Source organism: Vigna umbellata, chromosome 5 (assembly GCF_029865625.1).
Source record: "Vigna umbellata cultivar VRB3 chromosome 5, Vumbellata_1.0, whole genome shotgun sequence".
Taxonomy (NCBI): Eukaryota; Viridiplantae; Streptophyta; class Magnoliopsida; order Fabales; family Fabaceae; genus Vigna; species Vigna umbellata.
Window position 1 is genome coordinate 64,173,527 of NC_142169.1, and position 23,445 is coordinate 64,196,971.

The 23,445-nt window shown below is 31.5% G+C and overlaps 1 protein-coding gene across 1 annotated transcript; it reads right to left on the reverse strand.

Annotated features, from left to right (window-relative positions):
* Positions 1–21,218: 21,218 nt before the first annotated feature.
* On the reverse strand, positions 21,219–22,596 carry LOC148198804 (WUSCHEL-related homeobox 8-like). Its single transcript, XM_088115393.1, has 3 exons — positions 22,255–22,596; positions 21,483–21,762; positions 21,219–21,376 (listed from the first exon to the last, which is right to left on the reverse strand). Exons 1-3 carry the CDS (start codon positions 22,279–22,281, stop codon positions 21,219–21,221), a joined length of 465 nt encoding a protein of 154 aa, XP_087971519.1. The 5' UTR covers positions 22,282–22,596.
* Between the last annotated feature and the right edge of the window lie 849 nt (positions 22,597–23,445).

Sequence of the window (23,445 nt, forward strand, 5' to 3'; positions counted from 1 at the left end):
GGAAGTTATAATCAATAAGTGAGTAAAACTGATTTGGGCCCAGTCCATTTAAATTAGAAAGTCTAGGGTGTTGCTCCCTCCACCACCATCCTATACTTTCTCCACCTCTCCACATTATTTTAAATACAATTATATCCTTAAGTTAAAAAGATTTTTACTTTTATCCTATTTTAAATAATTTGAAACCCTGATTTTACTTTCCCAGCACCCACCCACGGAATTCTCTTCTCCTTTTTCCATTTTCGTTTCACCTCCCCACCTCCCGCACTTCCATTCCTTTTTCTTCCCAATTTTTGTTTGTTTGAAAGCTTCCATTGCCGCCGTGGTGTGAAGGAGTGTCGCCGCCGTGGTGTGGAGGAACATCAAGGAGCGTCCAGAGCATCAATCAGCGTGAGGAAGTATACATCAACGGAGGTGACGAGGTGACATCTTCAACAGATGTCAACATCCGTTTAAGGTAAAACGGATGTCGACATCCATTTTTCCTTAAACGGATGTTGACATCCGTTGAAGGATGTTGACATCCGTTGAAGGATGTGGACATCCGTTGAAGGATGTGGACATCCGTTGAAGGATGTGGACATCCGTTGAAGGATGTGGACATCCGTTGAAGGATGTGGACATCCGTTGAAGGATGTGGACATCCGTTGAAGGATGTGGACATCCGTTGAAGGATGTGGACATCCGTTGAAGGATGTGGACATCCGTTGAAGGATGTTGACATCCGTTGAAGGATGTCACCTCCGTTTACTTTTTTATTTTAGGGTTTTATTTCAAGGTTTATTCGAATACGAGGAAGCACGACACGCACTACACCACTCCACGCATTGCACCACAAGAGCGACACTGCAACCACGAGAGGGAGACTGCTTGATAATTCTTTCCACCAGCACCAACCTTTGCAACTTTTAGTATCTCACAACAACGAAAGAAAGAGAAGAAGAAATATAATGTTAAAATGAAAGAAAAGTATTTTACTCATGTAGGAGACTAAAATAGGTTATTAGTGAAATAGATTGTGAATGGGTAAAATTAAAAAATAATAATCCTAAAAATAAAATTTTACTGAGGGACAAAATAGTAAAAGGGAGGTGGAGGGAGAAAGGTGTGGTGGTGGAGGGAGCAACACCCTTTATGCAGTGGTGCAACGAGGAGGGGTGTTTAAGACTTTTCCATGTATTATGGGTATGCAGTTAGTAATTGGGCAGTGCAGGAAGTTATAATCAATAAGTGAGTAAAACTGATTTGGGCCCAGTCCATTTAAATTAGAAAGTCTATTCCAATTTACGTAATTGATCAATAAATAATAAAAATCCCCAAATTATATATTAAAATAAGTTAAAATAAAAGAAAAAAATAAAAATCTAAAACATCCATGCTTTCCACATGTAGTTTTGCCTTTTCTTTATGTTACAAACATTCCTCGCACTAATATATATATATATATATATATATATATATATATATATATATATATATATATATATATATATCAAGTTTTTAAATATGATATGACATCGACAGAGTCATGTATCACTATTATATCAAAAATATCAATTTTGCTCATATATTTATTATTTTAATTCAATTTAATTTTTTTAAATAAACTAATGTTATCTTTTCAAATTCAAACTAAATTTAAATTTTATATAAATATTATATTAATATTGTTTTAAAATTAATACTTTTATTAAATATTTTTAATAAAATTAAGTTTATATCTTACATTTAACTTTATTTAAATTTTTTCTTTTAAATTTTAAATATATTTCCATTGATATTTTATTACATCAAATTTATTGTTATTTTTATTTAAATTTATATTTAAAATAATTATATATAAATTTATATTTCAAATATTTATATAATATTATATATTAATAATAATTTCTATAAAAATGTTAAAGTTGGTATAAAATTTTAAAATTACTTTTAAATTATTATATAATATATAAAAATTTGCTTGAAATTTTCAAACAAATATAAAAATGTGTTTCTTCTTTTTTCAAAATAATTAATACTAGGAAGAATGTCATAGTAAAATAAAGTCTTAGAAATCTCAAATTTATTCAACTATTATCGTCAGAGAAGGGCCAAGTTAAACCAATCAAAGAGTCAAATTTAATAAAGCATGTGAATAGTAGGGTTAAAAATAATGCACCTAACTTACACTTCTTCAACTACTCAGTACAACTCATCTTATATTTTTTTTTTCACCGTTTTGATTGAAAATTACAATGCAGGAAACATTTTTACATAATTTTTCATTGATAAATATTAATGGTTAGTTTTATTAGCGAAAGAGTTTAATCTATAACTTTTTCACTCTTTTTAAAAAAAATTTAATCAATTTTCTATATTTCAAATATTAGTAAAAAGATTTACAACCTCTTCAGTATTTCCATTGTTATTATTATTGCTATTAAAGTGTAATAATACTCTTGCATTAAATATATACAATTTTGTCTTACAAAATTGATACTTTGATTAACCGGGCTTGAGAATAGTTAATTTAATTTTAATTTTAAATAACTGGAAAAATAATTTTTTTATTAAAATATATTTAAAAAGGTTATAGTTAGAATTATTTTATTAAAGTTTTTTAAATATTAAATATGCGAGCTATAAAAATAAAATAAAATCAAGTAGATATATGTTAACAAAATGTTATATATTGAGAGCATTAAATTTTAATTTTATTAAAAATATATTAACAAAATTACATTAAATAAAATATGTAGTCAAACATTATCAAGTAAAAACATGCGATAGCTTGTTAGGGTTTGGCTCAATAACAAATTATGGAATGTCAAAACGTAATTTAAATGCAATTGCCGTCGCAGGCAAGTCTAATACACTTTCATTAATATATATTCATGGAATACATAAATTTATCAATTATAATGTATCCCCTCATAGCAAGTATTTTAGTTTTAATTTGTAGTATTTTAAATCTATTTCATATTTTCAAGATTAAAAGTAAAAAATAATTGATAAAAATAAGTAATTATATATGTTATCGATTAATATTAATAAACTTAATATATATATATATATATATATATATGATGTAATATTTCATTTAATAATATAAAATTATTAAATAAAAACTATATAAATGATAATCAATAAGCATATGAGATAATTATACAATTATGTTACAGTTATTCATAAACCATATTAGTATAAGACATTATATATATATATATATATATATATTAGCATAAGCTAAATTTTTTTAAAACAAATGAATTATGTCAAACATAAAAAATCTTAACTATACTGTTAGATCTTCTTCACCTAACATCACACCAATTGAAATATTTTTATCTAGTCACACAATTAAGGTGATATTGAAAAACAAAAAGAACAAACAGATAAATAAACAAAAAATAAAGAGTAAGCTAATGTACAAAAAATACAATCATACAACTTTTATAGACATATATTAACGCAAATAACATTTATATCAACAAATTCTAAGGCATACAATCATTCATTTTAGACTTGACTATCCGAATACATGTATTGAGATTAAATTTTGGGAGTTATGCATTTATGGTAGTGGAAGAGCTCGTCCACCCAAGCTATCACACACAAGATAGTCCGTCAACCATTTTTGGTCAAGGTAAAACATTTAGATTAGGACCTCTTGTCCCTCTCCACATACTCCAGATTATACACAATTCAATGACTCAATTAATCTTAAATGCAATCTCAATGATACAATATATTAAAATTTCAACATACAATCACCAGAGACGATTCAAAACCCCTAACTAAACTCAACATGTCACATTTCATCCGACAGCTCAATTACACAAACCAATTATCATACAAGCATACAATCAGTGATTATAAGTCGTCTATCAATTAAAATCAATGTAATTAATTTCCTTTACCTTATAGATGACCAAGCAACTCAATATACTTAAAAATACCTCCAAATGAATCGGAAATTCCATCTACCCCTATGAACAACAAAAATAAGATCAAGACACACCATTGGGATGAGTGATCAATAGAGACTTTTAGAAAAAAAACTCAAGCACCACATGCAAATTAAAACTCTCTACATGCACAAAAAAACACACAAACTAAAAAAAAACACAAAAGTAACTTATTCTTCTGGAGAAACTAATCAAAAAGAGTTGAAAATCTTGTCTTAAGGTTACTCTGAAGATTTCTGATAGATGATACGATATAAAATAATGAAACTCGTTTATAAATATTAAAATAATTAAGTCTCATTATTTTATACATATAATTAATTCTAAAACATCATTTTCTATACTTTTACATGTGAGTTTATTTTATAATATATATATATATATATATATATATATATATATATATATATATATATATATATATATATATATATGAAATAAAAAGTACGAAGAAAGTCAATTTTGTAACAAAAAAATGTGTACGTTAATAAACACAGTTTGTTAAATTCAAGTGAATTAATGTAATTACCCTAATTAAAAGTTATTTATAAACACAGTTTCTATTCTAGTTAAACAATACTCATTCTTAATATAGTTATTTCCATTAAGTTATCTATAATTATTCTGACACATAAATTTAAATTATATTATTTATTAAAAAAATCAAATTAAATAATTATCTATTAGGTATTAGTTATAACTTTAAAGAAAAAAAATAAAAGACGTTTTTCACTTGATGACGAAAAACTAAATATAAAATTATCTTATTTTTGTGAATAATGTGAATAATAATTGAATTGAATATGTTTTTTATTTCTAAAATTTTTATAAAATTTTCTGTTTGTTTTCTTGTACTTTTGCGAAAATCATATAAAGGATCATTCTCAACCAATTATACAAATGTTATATTGTATTCTATTATGAAACTTTATTGGTAATACGAAAAATACTTTATATATAATTTATTGAGTAAGATGTTCTACATTATTTTCATAAACTACGTATACTAAATACTTTGTAACTTAATTTAGAAATATAATACATTTTTTATATAATTTAAAGATAAATAACACAAAATTAAAAAAAAAAAAGACTTAAAGTTCTAATGTTTTAAGATGAATCTAAAAATTTAGCTTTTAAAGTTAAGAAGAATGTATAATAATATTTGAAATATGGCATATATTATCATAATCATGACATTGCCGAGCCTCATTTTCCAATATAAATATTTAAGTGTTATATCTAGGTTAAAGTTGGAACCTTAGCAGCATACCCTTTTCGTAACTTTATAGTTCGAAAACAAAGTAGAATAAAAGTCTTCTAAAAAATATATGAAAGTCTATTTTTTCTATTCAAATTATTTTCATTATAAATATATATATATATATATATTATATTCGAATAAACACTACGCGATTTTTTAATCTAGATTAAGAATTGAAAAATACTTATTTAATTTTTAAATTATATTTAGAATTATATTTCAATTAAAAACCCATCCATAATGTAATCTTAAAGTTTAATGACTAAAATTTTTAATTATGTGAATTCAATATTATTTTCATTCATTAAATCTATATCTTATTTTTTTAAAAGCTTTAGAAAAGAATTTGGAACGTAACCTCTTTCTCAATATAAATTTACTCAAACTAATAGTCCAATGTTGAATGCGGTTCTGAATAATATAGTTGTTTTGCCAAACTTAGTAACTTTAGTTTCACAGTTATTCTTACTGAAAGACTGTCATGTAAACCATGTTAATTTGCTAATTTGTGAACCCAAATACACTCAAAATTATTATCATGCTATTTATACGCTCTAAAATAATATTTCAATTAGCTAAAATATAATCAATAAAAGGCAACCAACAATGCAGCAGACAAAAGAAAAGACAACAAACACAAATATAATGAAGGAACATTCTTATGCCTTCCTTCGTTCATCTTCTGAAATTAAGTAATAGCCAGGTGCATCCATTTGCATTGTTATGCCACTTACGCCTAATAGGAAATTAGATATTTAGGGCAATATGATATCTTTCCACACTTTAAAGATTCTAGCTACCTATATATGCCCAAAAGATTCAACCCTCTTTAATTTTCATTTAAGAGATTAATCTATTCCAACCAAAAAGAGTAAACACAAAACAAAACACGCACACCCCAATGGCCTATAAAATCCCTTCCAAAGTTAAGCTACAAACCAAACAACACTTATTCACATGTTAAAGCCATAGGAGAAAATAAGAAGGAAAATGGCTTCAAAGGGTGTGGTTGCACCCGTTGCCCATCTCCTTTTCTTCTCCCTCATTTTCTTTCCCATGGTTAGTTCAAACAACCATTCCCTTTCGGCACAACTCTCACCACTTCACAAAGAAGACCAACCACATCACAAAAAACCAAAAGAAGACCAACCACATCACAAAAAACCGCCAGTATCACACAAACCACCACATCCTGAGAAACCACACAAACCACCACATCCTAAGAAACCACGCAAATCACCACCACCACCAGTGTTACGCAAATCACCACCACCACCAGTCTCACGCAAATCACCACCACCACCAGTCTCACGCAAATCACCACCACCACCAGTCCCACGCAAATCACCACCACCACCAGTCCCACGCAAATCACCACCACCACCAGTCCCACGCAAATCACCACCACCACCAGTCCCACGCAAATCACCACCACCCCCACCACATCGTGTACCACCACCACCATCACCACCACCACCACCACCACCACCATCACCACCACCACCACCACCACCACCATCACCACCACCACCACCACCACCATCACCACCACCACCACCACCATCATCACCACCACCACCACCACCATCACCACCACCATCACCACCAGCACCACCACCATCATCACCACCACCATCATCACCACCACCACCACCACCACTGTTACCTCCTATATCAACACCAACATTGTCGCCCTCAACATTACCTCAATTATCACCTCCAATCTCACCACCTTTGTTGACACCTGTAGGATCACCATCATTATCACCTTCTAACTCATCCTCATCATTACCTCCTCTCTCATTACCACCATTGTCACCCTCAACATTACCTCCATTGTCACCTTCGGTCTCACCATCAATGTTGTCACCTCTAGACTCTCCACAATCATCACCTCCCGACTTACCAACATTGTCACCTTCTATCTCACCACCACCACCTTTAGTGTCACCACCACCACCTTTAGAGTCACCACCATTATTACCTCCTAACTCACCACCATCCTTACCTTCTATCTCACCAACACTCTTGCCACCATCAACGCTACCTCCATTGTCACCTTTAGCCTTACCACCAATGTTGTCACCCCTAGAGTCACCCACATTATCACCTTCCGAATCACAGCCATTATCACCTTTTATCTCACCACCTTTAATGCCACCTCTAGAATCACCATCATTATCACCTCCTGAATCATTACCATCGTTACCTCCTATCTCACCTTCACTATTTCCACCCTCGACCCTACCTCCATTATCACCACCGATCTCACAACCAACATTTCCACCTTTAGAGTTAACGCCACTATCACCTCCCAACTCACCACCCTTATCACCTCCTATCCCACCACCGTTATTACCACCTCTAGAGTCATCTCCCTTATCACCTCCAGAATTATCACCATCGTTGCCTCCTACCTCACCACCACTACTATCACCATCGTTGCCACCTTTAGAGTCACCATCATTATCACCTCCTGACTTACAACCATCGTTACCTCCTATTTCACCACCATTATTGCCACCACTAGAGTCACCACCATTATTGCCACCTTCAATGTTACCTCCATTGTCACCTCTAGCCTCAACACCAGTGTTTTCGCCTCTAGAGTCACCGTTGATATCGCCTACTGACTCACAACCATTATCACCTCTCGTGTCACCACCATTGTTGCCACCGCTAAAGTCACCACCATTATCACCTCCTGTGTTACCACCAATGTTGTCACCGCTAGAGTCACCACCATTGTTGCCACCGCTAGATTCACCATCATCATCACCTTCTTTGTCACCACCGTTATTGTCACCTACAGAGTCACAACCATTACCATCTCCTGACTTATCACCATTTTTACCTCCTGTCTCACCACCATTGTTGCCACCTTCAATCTTACCACAATTGTCACCTTTGGTCTCACCATCAATGTTGTCACCTCCATTATCATCTCCTAACTTACCACCATTATCATCTCCTATCACACCACCATTATTATCACCTCTAGAATCACCACCATTATTGTCACCTCTAGAATCACCACCATTAATGTCACCTCTAAAATCACCACCATTATCACCTCCTGATTTACCACCATCATTATCACCGATCTCGCCACCACTGTTGTCACCCTCAACGTTACCTCCATTGTCACCTTTGGTCTCACCACAGTTCCCACCTTTAGAGTCGCCACCAATATCATCTCCTGACTTACCACCAATATCATCTCCTGACTTACCACCATTATCACCTCCTATGTTATCACCATTGTTTCCACCTCTAGAGTCACCAACATTAACACCTCCTAACTCCCCACCATCATTACCTCCTATCTCACCACCATTATTGTCACCTTCAATGTTACCTCCAGTGTCGTCTCCGGTCTCAACACCAGTGTTTCCACCTTTTGTGTCACCGCCAATATCACCACAATTGTTGGCACCACTAGAGTCACCATCATTATCACCTCTTGACTCATCACCATCCTTACCTCCTATCTCACCACCTTTTTTGTCACCCTCAGCCTTACCTCCATTATCACCTTCACTCTCAACACCAACATTTCCCCCTTTAGAGTCACCACCATTGTCACCTCTTATGTCACCACCATTATCACCTCCTGATTTACCATCATCATTATCACCGATCTCGCCACCACTATTGTCGCCCTCAACGTTACCTCCATTGTCACCTTTGGTCTCACCACAGTTCCCACCTTTAGAGTCGCCACCAATATCATCTCCTGACTTACCACCAATATCATCTCCTGACTTACCACCAATATCATCTCCTGACTTACCACCATTATCACCTCCTATGTTATCACCATTGTTTCCACCTTTAGAGTCACCAACATTAACACCTCCTAACTCCCCACCATCATTACCTCCTATCTCACCACCATTATTGTCACCTTCAATGTTACCTCCAGTGTCGTCTCCGGTCTCAACACCAGTGTTTCCACCTTTTGTGTCACCGCCAATATCACCACCATTGTTGGCACCACTAGAGTCACCATCATTATCACCTCTTGACTCATCACCATCCTTACCTCCTATCTCACCACCTTTTTTGTCACCCTCAGCCTTACCTCCATTATCACCTTCACTCTCAACACCAACATTTCCCCCTTTAGAGTCACCACCATTATCACCATTTGACTCACCACCATCGTTATCGCCTATCTCACCACCACTACTCTCACCCGCAACCTCACCTTCATTATCACCTTCACTCACAACACCATTGTTTCCACCTTTAGAGTCGTCACCATTATTGTCACCTCTAGTCACACCACCATTATCACATCCTGATTCACCACCATCATTACCTCCTATCTCACCACCATTATTTTCACCCTCAATGTTACCTCCATTGTCACCTCCGGTCTCAACACCAACGTTTCCACCTTTTGTGTCACCGCCAATATCAACACCATTGTCACCTCCTGTGTTACCACCATTATTGCCACCTCTAGAGTCACCACCATTATCATCTAATGACTTACCACCATCGTTGTCGCCTATCTCATCACCATTATTTTCGCCCTCAATGTTACCTCCATTGTCACCTCCAGTCTTGACGCCAATGTTTCCACCTTTAGAGTCACCACGGTTATTGCCACCTCTAGATTCACCACCATTATCACCTCCTGACTCACCACCATCGTTACCTCCTATCTTACCACCATTATTTTCTCCATCAATGTTATCTCCATTGTCGCCTCTGGTCTCAACACCAACATTTCCACCTTTTATGTCACCGCCAATATCACCTCCTATGTCACCACCATTGTTGCCACCTCTAGAATCACCACCATTATTTCCTCCTAACTCACCACCATCGTTACTGCCTATGTCACCACCATTATTATCACCGTCAATGTTACCTCCATTGTCATCTCCGATCTCAACACCGATGTTTCCACCGTTAGAGTCACCATCATTATCTCCTTCTAAGTCACCACAATCGTTACCTCCTATTTCACCGCCCTTACTACCACCCTCAATATTACCTCCATTGTCACCACCAATGGTCCCACCTCTAAAGTCACCACCATTATCGCCACCTGACTTATCACCATTATTTCCACCATCAACATTACCTTCATTGCCACCTCTAGTCTCACCGCCATTGTTGTCACCTCTAATCTCGCCACCATTATTACCACCTTCAGAGTCACCACAATTGTTACCACCTGACTCATCACCAGTTTTACCTCCTATCCCACAACCCATTTCACCTTCACCACCACCTCCTTCTCCACCTATTGTGCCACCTCCTCCATCCCTACCCGTTTCACCTTTGTCGCCTCCTCCTCCACCACCTATTACTTCACCTCCTCCTCCTTCACCTATCTTACCTCCACCTATTGAACCTTTTACACCACCTCCTCCCCCTCCACTTGTGTCACTTCCACCACCGCCTCCTCATTCTGTTATTTCTCCTCCTCCCTCTCCATCCATCTCATCTCCACCACCACCTCCTCAACTTGTTGCGTCACCTCCACCACCTCGACCTGTCTCATCTCAGCCACCGCCACCTCCTCAACTTGTTACGCCTCCTCCTCCCCCTCCATCCATCTCACCTCCACCACCACCACCGCCTCGACTTGTTACACCTCCTCCTCCCCTTCCATCCATCACACCTCCGCCACCACCACCTCCTCGACCTGTTACACCACATCCTCCCCCTCCTACTGTCTCGCTTCCACCACCACCTCCTCCCCTCCCGCGTATTTCACCTCCACCACCACCACTTCCTCGCCCTATAAGGCCACCCCCTCCACATCCACGTGTCTCACCTCCACCACCACCTCCACGACCTGTGACGCCACCTCTTCCCCGTATCTCGCCTCCACCACCACCTCGACCTGTAACACCACCTCCTCCCCGTATCTCACCTCCACCACCTCCTCGACCTGTAACACCACGCCCTCCCCCTCCACGACCCATGCGTTGTACATCTTTACATATTTGCACCACCTTATTGCATTCTCCAGTGTTTCGATTATTTGGGCTAGAGAGACTTTGTTGCACCTTTGTCATTACTCATCCTCTTAATGACGCTGCTAAGTGCATGTGTGCCAATGGCAAGACTACATATCCTCAAATGAACCTTTCTGTTTTAACCACTAATATGAGAAACCTAATTGGTCGTTGTGGACTTAATGCAAATAACCTTAGTTGCAATTAAGGACAAAATATGCATGACCATTCAATATCATATATTATTGTTTTACTTCATATCTTAGGTTTGTGTATGTATTTAATAAAGTGAAGGATGTTATCGTAAAAACCTCTTTCATATATATATATATTATATATATATATATATATATATATATATGCTAATGGATACTATATTATTGTATATCAATCAACATCCATAGTAATTAATAAATATGTTATAAACTACAAATACTTTTTCTTGTGGGGTATGTGATTTCTATCTTTCTACTTGAAATCTTGTTTATCATTTTATTAGTCAAAGGTGCTTAATAAAATTCTTTGTTCAAGAAGTGATTGTTGTCATTTAATTCTTTATCTATTTTGTTTTAGTTTCTTAAGTATTATTAAGAAGTAAACTATAAACCTAACTCAACTCTATAAAACCGGTTTTTAAGATGAGGTTTTCATCCACTTATATATACTATGAAATCATCTTATCTCTAATCAATCTGGGACTTCTAGCACACCCTTCTCATGTCGAGGTATATACAACTTGTGCTTGAGACTAAACATTTGTTAGTGAAAAACGCTAAGTGCACCAATCACACATATCAAATAATAAATATTGTTATTTTCATAGGGACTTGTACAACACATAACAACTCTCGTAATTCACAATTCAATTAGACAATAAAACTCACAAAAACACAAAGAACATTTTTTTGTATTTTTATGAAATAGTTGGTGTAACACAAGAAATTTAACATAGAATATTTATAGTTGTCAAGACTAGATTTCGTTCACTTCATTCTCATGCGTACACAAGCATCTCATTTCATATTCAAGTCAAAATCAATTCACCAATATACTCAAATCCTATTCCTATTGACTTTAAGCCTATAACAACTCATCAAGTTCCAATAACTTGAATCCTCAACAAGCAACCATGCATTATGTTCAAGAGTCTTGATATTATTAATGAATCATGTTCTATCCCTAGATACAAGCTTCATTAGGTATTTGATTTCAGTTCTAGGTTCAAAAGAAATTTTTAAACACCTCAAGAACCAATAATCAAGGAAAGCTAAAACAAACATTAAGCACAGAAATCAAATACTAACTTTGAAATGGAAAAATATATGCCTGAACATCACAAAATATACAAGATTCGGTTTATTAAATATAATATCAACAAATAAGGTTAGTTATCCAAGGTGGAGAACCTAGGGTTTACACATTGAAGAAATAAGAAAGAAATTGTAACCAAAGAGAGATGCACACCCTTCCCCAAGTTTCTTTTGCTCTACTCTATTCTTCAATGACGCTTACTCTTCACATTTTCATCTCCAATTTGTGATCCCATCTTCCTTTTTAACCCAAAAGGGGCAAAATCACCATTTGTGAACATTGAAGCCCAAGGAAGAGAAGGGAGAGTTTCCCAGCACCCCAAACAACCTCCAAGGGCCTCTCCAAGTTGCTCTACATGAAGAATGAAGTGTTGGAGGGGAGAATGACTCAAATCCTCGTGAGAAACATTTTTAAATACCTAATTTTGACACGTCAGTGATGCCACCACTCAACGTTACCTCAGCACCATTGAACATCATCAGTTAAAACGTGAAAGGGGTTCTTTGTCAAACCACCACTCAGTCCTATTTTCCACTGCTCAACGCTATTTTTCACCTATCGACGCTATTTTCCACCACTCAATTCAAGTTCTTTCACATTAATTAACACTCATCGTCAGTTTTTGATCGCTCAACGCTATCTATGCAGGAGTTGGTAGAGCTTGGCCTTAAAGATGTGACACTCAACCCTAGGAAATTTGACAACACTATGTAATTGAAGCATTGGGTGTAATACCAATGGCGCCCAATGCGGGTATTTAATTCAAATTGATATTTTCTTGTCTAAAACATGTTATCTTGAGTTCTTGTTTGTTTTCCTCCATTAGAATTTTTTCCTATTCTTGAGTTAAACTTAAAGTTCACTTCTTAATATGATATCAGAGTTATGAATTTGAGCCAGTATCCTAGAGAAATTTGGTTCTTTTTGGATTTATTATTTCAATCGTTATTAGACCACCCATCTTACATACGAGGTATATACCTCGACGTGAAGAGAGTGTGTTGAAAGTCTTACATTACTTTAAGATAAGACTAATTCAATATATATATATAAATCTCACTTTATAAATTAATTTGTAGAGTTGAATTAGGTTTGACATTTATTTTTTAACAAGTAGTTTGTATATCATTGTTTCAAATTAATGGAGTAAAGTACAAACTGAAGCATTGACAATGTAAAATCATATTCACATAAATTTTCAATCATAGCTTTATGTCCAAAGTCTAAACAAAAAAACATCAAAAAATAGTTAATGTATACAATTTTTTAAAAAAAATACTAATTGTTAGTATTGTTAATGGAGAAATTCAACGCCACCTTCTAATTCCTAGTCAAGGTATATATATTGAGTTTATTTAAATAATTCCTAGTCAAATGTATATATACTGAGTTTATTTAAATAATGACTTAAGAAAATACAGGAACTCATATCCTTCGCATGTTCAAATGATTGCTAGAAATATGTGCGTACACTTTCCATTCAATTAATAATCTCACAATTTTTAATGTTATTGATATAGAAACAAATATATTGACTAAAGGATTAAAGACTTGTTAGTACTTCTTAATTTATAAGCACAAACTCTATTACCATAATAATCTTCTTGACATTTTTTAAATAACTATACCAATTAATACGTCCTACCAAATTATTTATGTCTGGATGAGCATGATGATTGGTTGTTTATCGTTTATCATTTGGAGTAGGAGGGATGACACAATTTGATTGACAAGTAAATAGAAAAATCATTCAATTGTCTTTTAATATTTTAAGCTCATCATTCAATCACTTTGTGTAAAATTTGAATTTTATATCATCTAATCCAATTGAAAACGGTTCTAAATTGATCAATTTTAATTATAGTTTAATTTTTTTAGAAAAAATATTAAATAAATTATTATATAGAATTAACATAATAAAAATAGCTTAAAATGTAGAAAACCTCATAAATATATTAATAATAATGTGTATCTTCAAATATTAAAAATATTAGTCAATGATTAATCATTTTGATATCTAAAAATGGTTGTTATTTAATTATTTTATTGTAGTATGCTTATGTATCTTATCATTTGATAAAAATATATAAATTAAATCAATCAAGAAACGTAATCAATTTTCTTAAAATTTCACATAACATTTTGAGTTTACTCTAGCCTAACTACAAGTTCAGTTTAACATAGTTATTTTTTTACCGTAACAAAAGTTAAACCAAGTCTGTCAAAACCAAAATTAAACTAAATCGAGTTGAATTTAAATGGAATGATTGGATTCATGCTAATATTTAATAAATTTAATAGTTAAACCTATTAAATCAATTTACCTTTTTGATAGAATAAATTCAATATGAATTTAATTCAATTTAAAATGGATTAAAAAGTCCCAATGTAGTTAATTTAATTAAAAAATATCTAAATTATAAATCCAATTTATTTGATTGAATATTGTATGTTGAAAAATTCAATCAATATTTCCAAACACTATACTACTTCCAAACAAGTTAAAATGCAAGAATTGTTAGATAAGATTTATGTACACAAGCAGGGATATTTTTATGGTTTCCTTTATTAAGAAGTTGTATTATATATATATATATATATATATATATATATATATATATATATATATATAGGTACATTTTGCAATGTGTACCGATTTAGGTACATTTTAGCAATGTGTACCGAGTTTTAGTAGACAAAAATACCCTTATATATCATGGATTTACGTTTTAAGGTTAAGAGTATTTTAATAATTTTCATTCTTAAAACTAAAAAAAAAAAATCTCAAACCCTTAGTCACCTCTCTCATTCCTCTCAACCTTTTCTCTCACATCACTCTCATTCCAATATTTTCTTTATTGTTGTCCCAACTCAAAAAAAAAAATCAGAAACACTCGCGGTTAAACAATTTCTTACAAAAAAGGATTTTATAATGAGCTTTTATTTTATAATTTTTGTCTAATTTAATTTTATCTAATTTTCACAAGCATAATGACATAGAAGGAATTGGTAATTGGCCTACAAAAAATCAGAAACACTCGCAGTTAAACAATTTCTTAAATAAATCAATGACTCAACTCTTTACAAAGGCAAATTGTTTAACCGCAAATGTTTCTGATATTTCCCCTTGGGGCTACAGTAGGGTGAGAGAGAAAATGTTAGAGTGAGAGAGAAGAAAGAGAAAGGGTTGAGAGGAACGAGAGAGGTGAGTAGGGGTGGGCAAACTGTACTATTTGTACTGTACTATAAATCTATTACAATTAACTACAAAATAGTTTAAAAAAACTGAACTGCACTAGAAAATAGTTCAAAAAAACTGAACTAAACTATTTTTTAGTTCAGTTAACTACAAAACAATTCAGTTAACTACAATGCACCTTTTTCTAATAAATAAATGTAGTTTTGCACTTGTACAACTGTCAATGGCTAATTATCGATAGAGTTAAAAGAATTAGTTCAATTTGATTTTTTTTAATAATTACAAACAAATAAATTAATATTCAATAACATCACATCATTTAAAAAAATTAAATTATAAATCTATATAATTAGAATTAGTAAATAATTATGATAAAAAATTTAAAAAAATTAATGAAATATTATTGGTACTATTTTATCATATTATTAAAATTAAATTAATAACTATAATTATTTATCATTACTATTTATTATTAATTTAAAAATATAAAATGTCTAAAATTTGATTCTCATATTAAATATAGTTTAATTTAATAATATAAATTTGTTTATATATTATTTTATATAGATTAAAAACTTAATCTCTAAAAAATATTTCTGTTTATCTCTGTTTTGCTTTATTCGAAATATTTTTAATTTTGACAATTATCTAGTTTAATATAAAAACTCTCATCTTTCTTCTCTTCTCATCTTTTTCTGAATTCTCATATATATATAATATTATATTTTATAATTATTTACATAAGTACTTTTATCTTTTTATTTTTACAATTATAGTTAATTTTATTAAGTTATAAAAATAATTACCAGTTTTTGAAATATAATTACAATATAATAAAATTTAGTTTTTTTTTAAAATATATAATTATTTTAGTATAAATTTAATAATATCATTTTATTTTAATAATTATTATAATAATAGTTAACTTTTTAAGAGACTTGAAAAACAACATTTATTTATTTATCTATATTAATAAATTTTGAAATCTAATAAATTTTTATGTACCGATCTTGCTTATATATTAATAATATTGAATATTTATAATATAGAAAAAATACTAATCATTGCTTACACTACACACAAAATAGAAAAATATATATATAATTGTATTATATTTTATAATTATTTTCTCATACACACTTTTATCTTTTCATTTTACAAATATATTTAGTTTTATTAATTTAAAAAATAATTACCAATTCATAATCACAATTTAATAAAATTTAGTTCTTTTAAAATATATAATGAATTTTAGTATGAATTTAATAATATTATTTTATTTTAATAATTATTATATTAACTTTTTAAAGAACAGTTATTTATTTATTTATCCATAATATATATATATATATATAGTTTTATTAATTTACAAAATAATTATCGATTCATAATTACAATTTAATAAAATTTAGTTCTTTTAAAATATATAATGAATTTTAGTATGAATTTAATAATATTATTTTATTTTAATAATTATTATATTAACTTTTTAAAGAACTTTAAAAACAGTTATTTATTTATTTATTCATGTTATATATATATATATATATATATATATATATAATATATATATATATTTAGTTTTATTAATTTACAAAATAATTATCGATTCATAATTATAATTTAATAAAATTTAGTTCTTTTAAAATATATAATGAATTTTAGTATGAATTTAATAATATTATTTTATTTTAATAATTATTATATTAACTTTTTAAATAATTTAAAAACAGTTATTTATTTATTTATCTATATTATATATATATATATATATATATAATTTAATTTTATTAATTTACAAAATAATTATTGATTTATAATTTTAATTTAATAGAATTTAGTTCTTTTAAAATATTTAATGAATTTTGGTATAAATTTAATAATATTATTTATTATAATAATTATTATAGTTAACTTTATAAAGTCAGTTATTTATTTATTTGTATATATATATATATATATATATATATATATAATCTAAAAGATAGTTCAATGTTTATTTATTTTGAAGAAAAAAAACGAAACAACATAGTTTAGAGTTTAAAACAGTTAACTATACTCTTAATAGAAAAAGTTTAATTTTTTAAATTGCACCAAAAAACAGTATAATTCAGTTTTTATAAAAATAGTTCAGTTTTTATTGTACAAAATAGTATAGATTATCTATAGTTTACTGTACCTAAGTTAATTATGACCAGCCTTAGAGGTGAGTTGTAAGACCCATGAAAAATATTTATAATAGTAAATTTTAGTATTTTATTAATAATAATAATTTTAATGGATAGAAAAATGTAAATTTTGGATATAAAATTATAGTAATTTTAGAAGGAGAGGTTCAAATTTTTGGTAACTTATTTAGTAAATTTTTTTTTAAATTGAATAGTAAAAAGTAAATAGTAAATAGTAAAAAGTAAATAGTAAATAGTAAAAAGTGAATAGTAAAAATAAATTTTCAGCATTTGGATTCCTTAGCATGGAAGAAAAGTAGTAGATAGAAATTAGGATCAGATTTGGTGAGAAAATGATTGAAATATTATTTTTAAATAATATTAAAATAATAAATAATATTAAAATATTAATGAATAGTAAATTTTTTTTTTACTATAAATAGCCATGGGAGGGAAGGTTATTCTGCACCAAGAGAAGAGAAATCAAGTGAGAGCTTGAGAAATAGAGAAGAAAGAGTTAGGGAGAAATTTTTAGTTGCAAGAAGAGTAGAGGTTCTGAAGGGTTTCGGGGAAACAAATTCGGAGCAGGAGATTAAGTCTGGAATAGAGGTAGGGGAGCTAACCTTTCTATGTTTTTTTTATGATTTAATAGTTCTATGCTTTTATATTATGATTTAGTATTATTTTATTACTATTCATATATTGAAATTCTGTGTGAATATGGTTAATGTTTACTGTATGTTTATCTATGTTGAAATTCGGTATAAATATTATATGCTGTTGTTTTGAATCTGTAAATAAGAAATTTGTTAAAAACTAGTTGAGGAACACTTTGGCTAAGGAAAGACTTGGTACTTAAGTTGTCCATTGTGACGCACCTCTCTTTCCTGGAAGTTACTCGACAAGTTTTTAACTTAAATCCTATTGAACAGATTGAGTACTGTTAAATTATTATGCAATATATTGAGTTTGTGTGATTTATGCGATGATTGTATTTTATTATATTGCATTTGAATTTATGCATCTGAACATGTTATGAGTATTATGGGGAGATTTTGTAGGGGTATAATGTGAGTTGAGGAATATGAGTATGGCATGAGACTCGTGGAGAGATTCAGTAATATTATGGTATTTGTGTATATGTTGATGTTGAGGGTCCCGTAGTTGGAGGTTATCCTGATACTCTAATAATCATCTAGTCTCAAGTAGAGAGGGATGAATTATGTGGTGAGAGGAGCAGGAGGTCCTGGTCTATGTGCCGGTTTTGGACATAGTGAGGGGATTAACCTTGTGAATGGTATGAAGTATTTTGAAAGTGTATTTGTAAAAAGAAGTAGAAGTCATTACAAGTGCATAACCTCCCGTGACCGCTCATCAACGTATCATCCGGATGAGTGTCTATTGGGTATTGTGGTGTCTATTGGGTATTGTGAGACGAGTATCTAATAGGAATTGTGGTATGAGGGTGTCGAACATAATTATTATATGATGTTTATATCGAGGTAATTATACATGTTTTATAAATGATTTGTTGCATGTTAGCTCACCCTTACTTGTGTGTGCATGTGAATGCGATGATCGTATAATGCGTGATGTTATACGGGAGCAGATGAAGGAATGTCGTCTGATCCAGTGCCAATGAAGAGAGAGACAGAAGAATAAGTTAGAAGAATTCGAATTATATTTATGAGTTCATAGTTGAAATTTGAGTTTAAAACATGTGTAGACATATATTAACTATGAATTTATAAGTGTGAGATTACGGGATATTACCGTAAATGTAATGTTACAATATATAAATTATGAATTATCCAGCGTGAGATATTGGGATGTTACATTAATGGTATCAGAGCAGTTCGTCCTTAGGATGACCTCTGTGATGTGGGTCTTTCGTGTCTTCTCTGTGAAGAATTGAGTCTAAATGGTATAATTTACCATTTCCTCCAAATCTAGATAGTAAAGTATTGTGTCTAACTACCATGACTTTTACCATAGATGATTTTTCTTTCTTAATTCTGAGGGTTTGAAGAAAGATATTACAATTAGTTAAAGCCTTCGAAAATAGGGAGATATAATACCAGAGTTTAGGTTTCAAAGGATGAGTGAAGATGTTAGTGTTTAGAAGCAATGTTTTAGGAAGTTTTCGAGAACAAAATGAAGAGGTGAGATATCTTACGTTACACAAGAAGAGTTGAGTTCAAAGGCTAGAATAAAGAGAGCTTTGGGAAAGCATTAGTGTAACAAGGTTAAAGGAATCAATCATATTCTATATATCAGTGGTGTGAGGAGTGAAATTATCCTACGAACTCATTATAAAACGTAATAACAATAATTCTCTGTGTAAACAGAGAAATAACCCGCACCTAACCCAACCGTGAAACATGTAATATACTTAGCTTGGCAAGGGTTTGGGGAGTGAACTCATCTAGTTTTTAGTATGTGTACCGAATGAGAAAATTGAAATTAATTACTAGGGAATTACGATGCGTATATGTTTAACTATTTATGAATTATAAATTAATTAAGTAAATGAAGTCAATCTTTTGCTACTGGTTTTCACATGATATTATCTTTTATTATTAGTTTATGTGAAATTTACATATATTATGTCTAGTATACGACTGCTCATGATTTCATAATTCATATGATGAACATATACTGCTTGTTATTATTTTATGGTATAGCGATTCGTGGTTGTTTTGAGTGAACTTCAAATTTATAAACATGTTTGATGCATTCTCAACTATTATTTACTTGTGTAATTTATAATTTTAGGGTATAGGATTACGAGTTATAAGGCTAAAGTAATTCTGGATAGTGTACTAAATTATATTAGAATAGGTCTTAAAATTTTAAGTGTAGATACCAGTTAAGTAAATTAAGTAATAACGACCATTGCAAATTAAATCGGTTAAGACACATATAAAGATAATAAGAAGATGAAATGAATCAAGGAAGAACATAAGATAATATTAATTTCATTATGAAAAAAAAAATATCAATAAATAAAATAAAATTACAATAATAGATTTTTCTCCTAAGCCTCTGAGAATTTCACTTCTGTCTTAAGTCTTGTAAATACCCAAAATTAATACAACTCTTCCAGTGTCCAAATTTACCTTAGTATAGACCGAGGGAGGAAGATTGAACATATAGAGAATTATTGCTGAAGAAACACCAATATGAGCAGAGTAAAAAAAAAAAATCATTAACTAGAATATAAAACAAAGCAGATAAAGATTACAGTACATAAATAAAAATAAAATGTTCACGAGTTGGCCACAAGTGACCATTAAGAGTACAGTCCATAAAATACAGTAAATAAAAATAGTCCCCCTAAGGAGACTACTGATCGGCGAACGACAACCTCAAAGAAAGCTCTGTGGAAGGAGCTTGGGTACGAAACAACATAGGTGGAGTAACTTTCCCTTCCTCTTTACGTATAGCGGGAATGGGAAAGAGATCTAAGAGCTTCGGAGTCCGTGGAAGTACCCATGAAGGATCTACGGTATTGCAAAAATAATTGTAGTTAGAGATAAATAAAATCAATAACAAATTAAACATATAAAATAAATAAAGGGAAAGAAGAGGAAAGGAAAGAAGATTTACCATACATATACGAAGGGATAAGGGAAAATGAAGGTCCCGATGTACTAGGGACGTCTTGTTGCCAGCCTCGATTCTTCACCCGATTTCCATGGTTTTGAAACCAACAATAGACGCTGTATTCTCCGACTTCCCCGTACTCCTGGAGTCGTCCTGTAATCTCGCGAACTTGATCTCGACTAGGATTAATGATCCCATGGTTGTAGATGTTCAGCAAGATTCCAACTTGTTCCGGGGTAGATCGCCATCGTTTATAAACTGTCTTGGCTTCCATATCCATTTTCTAAGTTTTTGTGCATAAAGTAAAGTAAAAGTAAAAAGATTTATTACAGTGAAGTCAGGTTCCAATTTAAGTTAAGTTTTTTTTATTTTGCTTCTTCTTGTTAGTTCAATTTTCATTGTCCAATTTTTGAAGTCTCAATGTCCAAAAATAGATCTGTTTCACGGTCCTCGCAAATGTTCCTAAACGGATCTACGTTCGTGTCCATTTTGTGCATACATATAAAGTTTTCTTTTTCTAAAGTTTCATTTTTATGGGGTACGTGGCGTTGTTCTACCCGATTGTCTCTGCCATACCTTCAAACGAAGGGAGATTAACGTCTGGTTTCCAGCCGATATACCCTTATCTTTGTTAAGACAGTGTATTCTTAGTTTTAGTTAATAAAAAAAAAATGAAAAATAGTAGAAGAAGAAAGGAAAGAAAAGAAGCAAGAAGTAAAGAAGAAGGAGAAGCTGGGTAAAGGAAAGGAAAAGATAAGAGAAAAGAAGTACTTACTCGAGGCGGAGCAAAGCCCTGGAACATAAAGATTGAAGCTTGCCGAAAGGCTCTCCGATCTATCACACTCAGTCGTTCTAATCCCACAAGCTCTCACACTCAGAACTCTCAGCGCTCAGATCTCACTCACACCCAGAGGATCGCTCGAAAGCTCTCTCACTTAGAAGATCTCACACTCTCTCACACACTCAAAAATCGCAACGCCTCAAAGTGTCGCTCAACGCGGTTCGCTCCTCCTTATATAGCCAAAATCTCACTGTGCCCACAGTTCCGGTCATGCATACCGGAGGCTTCAATAGTATCGGTAAAAAAAAAAAAAAAAAAAAAAAAAAAAAAAAAAAAATTTAACCATTCGGTATAGAAGGTCATATGATAAAATGGTTTGGAGAAATGTCAACTTAGTCAGAGTGGTTTGGAATAGGAAAACAGGTGACTATACATGGGAATTAGAAGATGATGTAAAACATTCTTATCCCAATTTATTTTTGAAGTGTCGAATTTTCGAGGACGAAAATTTTTGTTGTTGGGGAGAATGTAAGACCCATGAAAAATATTTATAATAGTAAATTTTAGTATTTTATTAATAATAATAATTTTAATGGATAGAAAAATGTAAATTTTGGATATAAAATTATAGTAATTTTAGAAGGAGAGGTTCAAATTTTTGGTAACTTATTTAGTAAATTTTTTTTTAAATTGAATAGTAAAAAGTAAATAGTAAATAGTAAAAAGTAAATAGTAAATAGTAAAAAGTGAATAGTAAAAATAAATTTTCAGCATTTGGATTCCTTAGCATGGAAGAAAGTAGTAGATAGAAATTAGGATCAGATTTGGTGAGAAAATGATTGAAATATTATTTTTAAATAATATTAAAATAATAAATAATATTAAAATATTAATGAATAGTAAATTTTTTTTTACTATAAATAGCCATGGGAGGGAAGGTTATTCTGCACCAAGAGAAGAGAAATCAAGTGAGAGCTTGAGAAAGTTAGAGAGAAATTTTTAGTTGCAAGAAGGGTAGAGGTTCTGAAAGGTTTCGGAGAAATAAATTCAGAGCAAGAGACGTCTGGAATAGAGGTAGGGGAGCTAACTTTTCTATGCTTTTATATTATGATTTAGTATTTCTATGCTTTTATATTATGACTTAGTATTGTTTTATTACTATTCATATCTTGAAATTATGTATGA

Excerpts from the sequence above, each read along its gene's own strand:
- LOC148198804 (XM_088115393.1), bottom strand. The coding sequence starts at position 22,281 with ATGTTCCAGGGCTTTGCTCCGCCTCGA. Across the intron at positions 21,763-22,254 it reads AGGGCTTTGCTCCGCCTCGA|AAAATGGATATGGAAGCCAA; the intron begins GTAAGTACTTCT and ends ACAAAAACTTAG. Across the intron at positions 21,377-21,482 it reads TATCCCTTCGTATATGTATG|ATCCTTCATGGGTACTTCCA; the intron begins GTAAATCTTCTT and ends GCAATACCGTAG.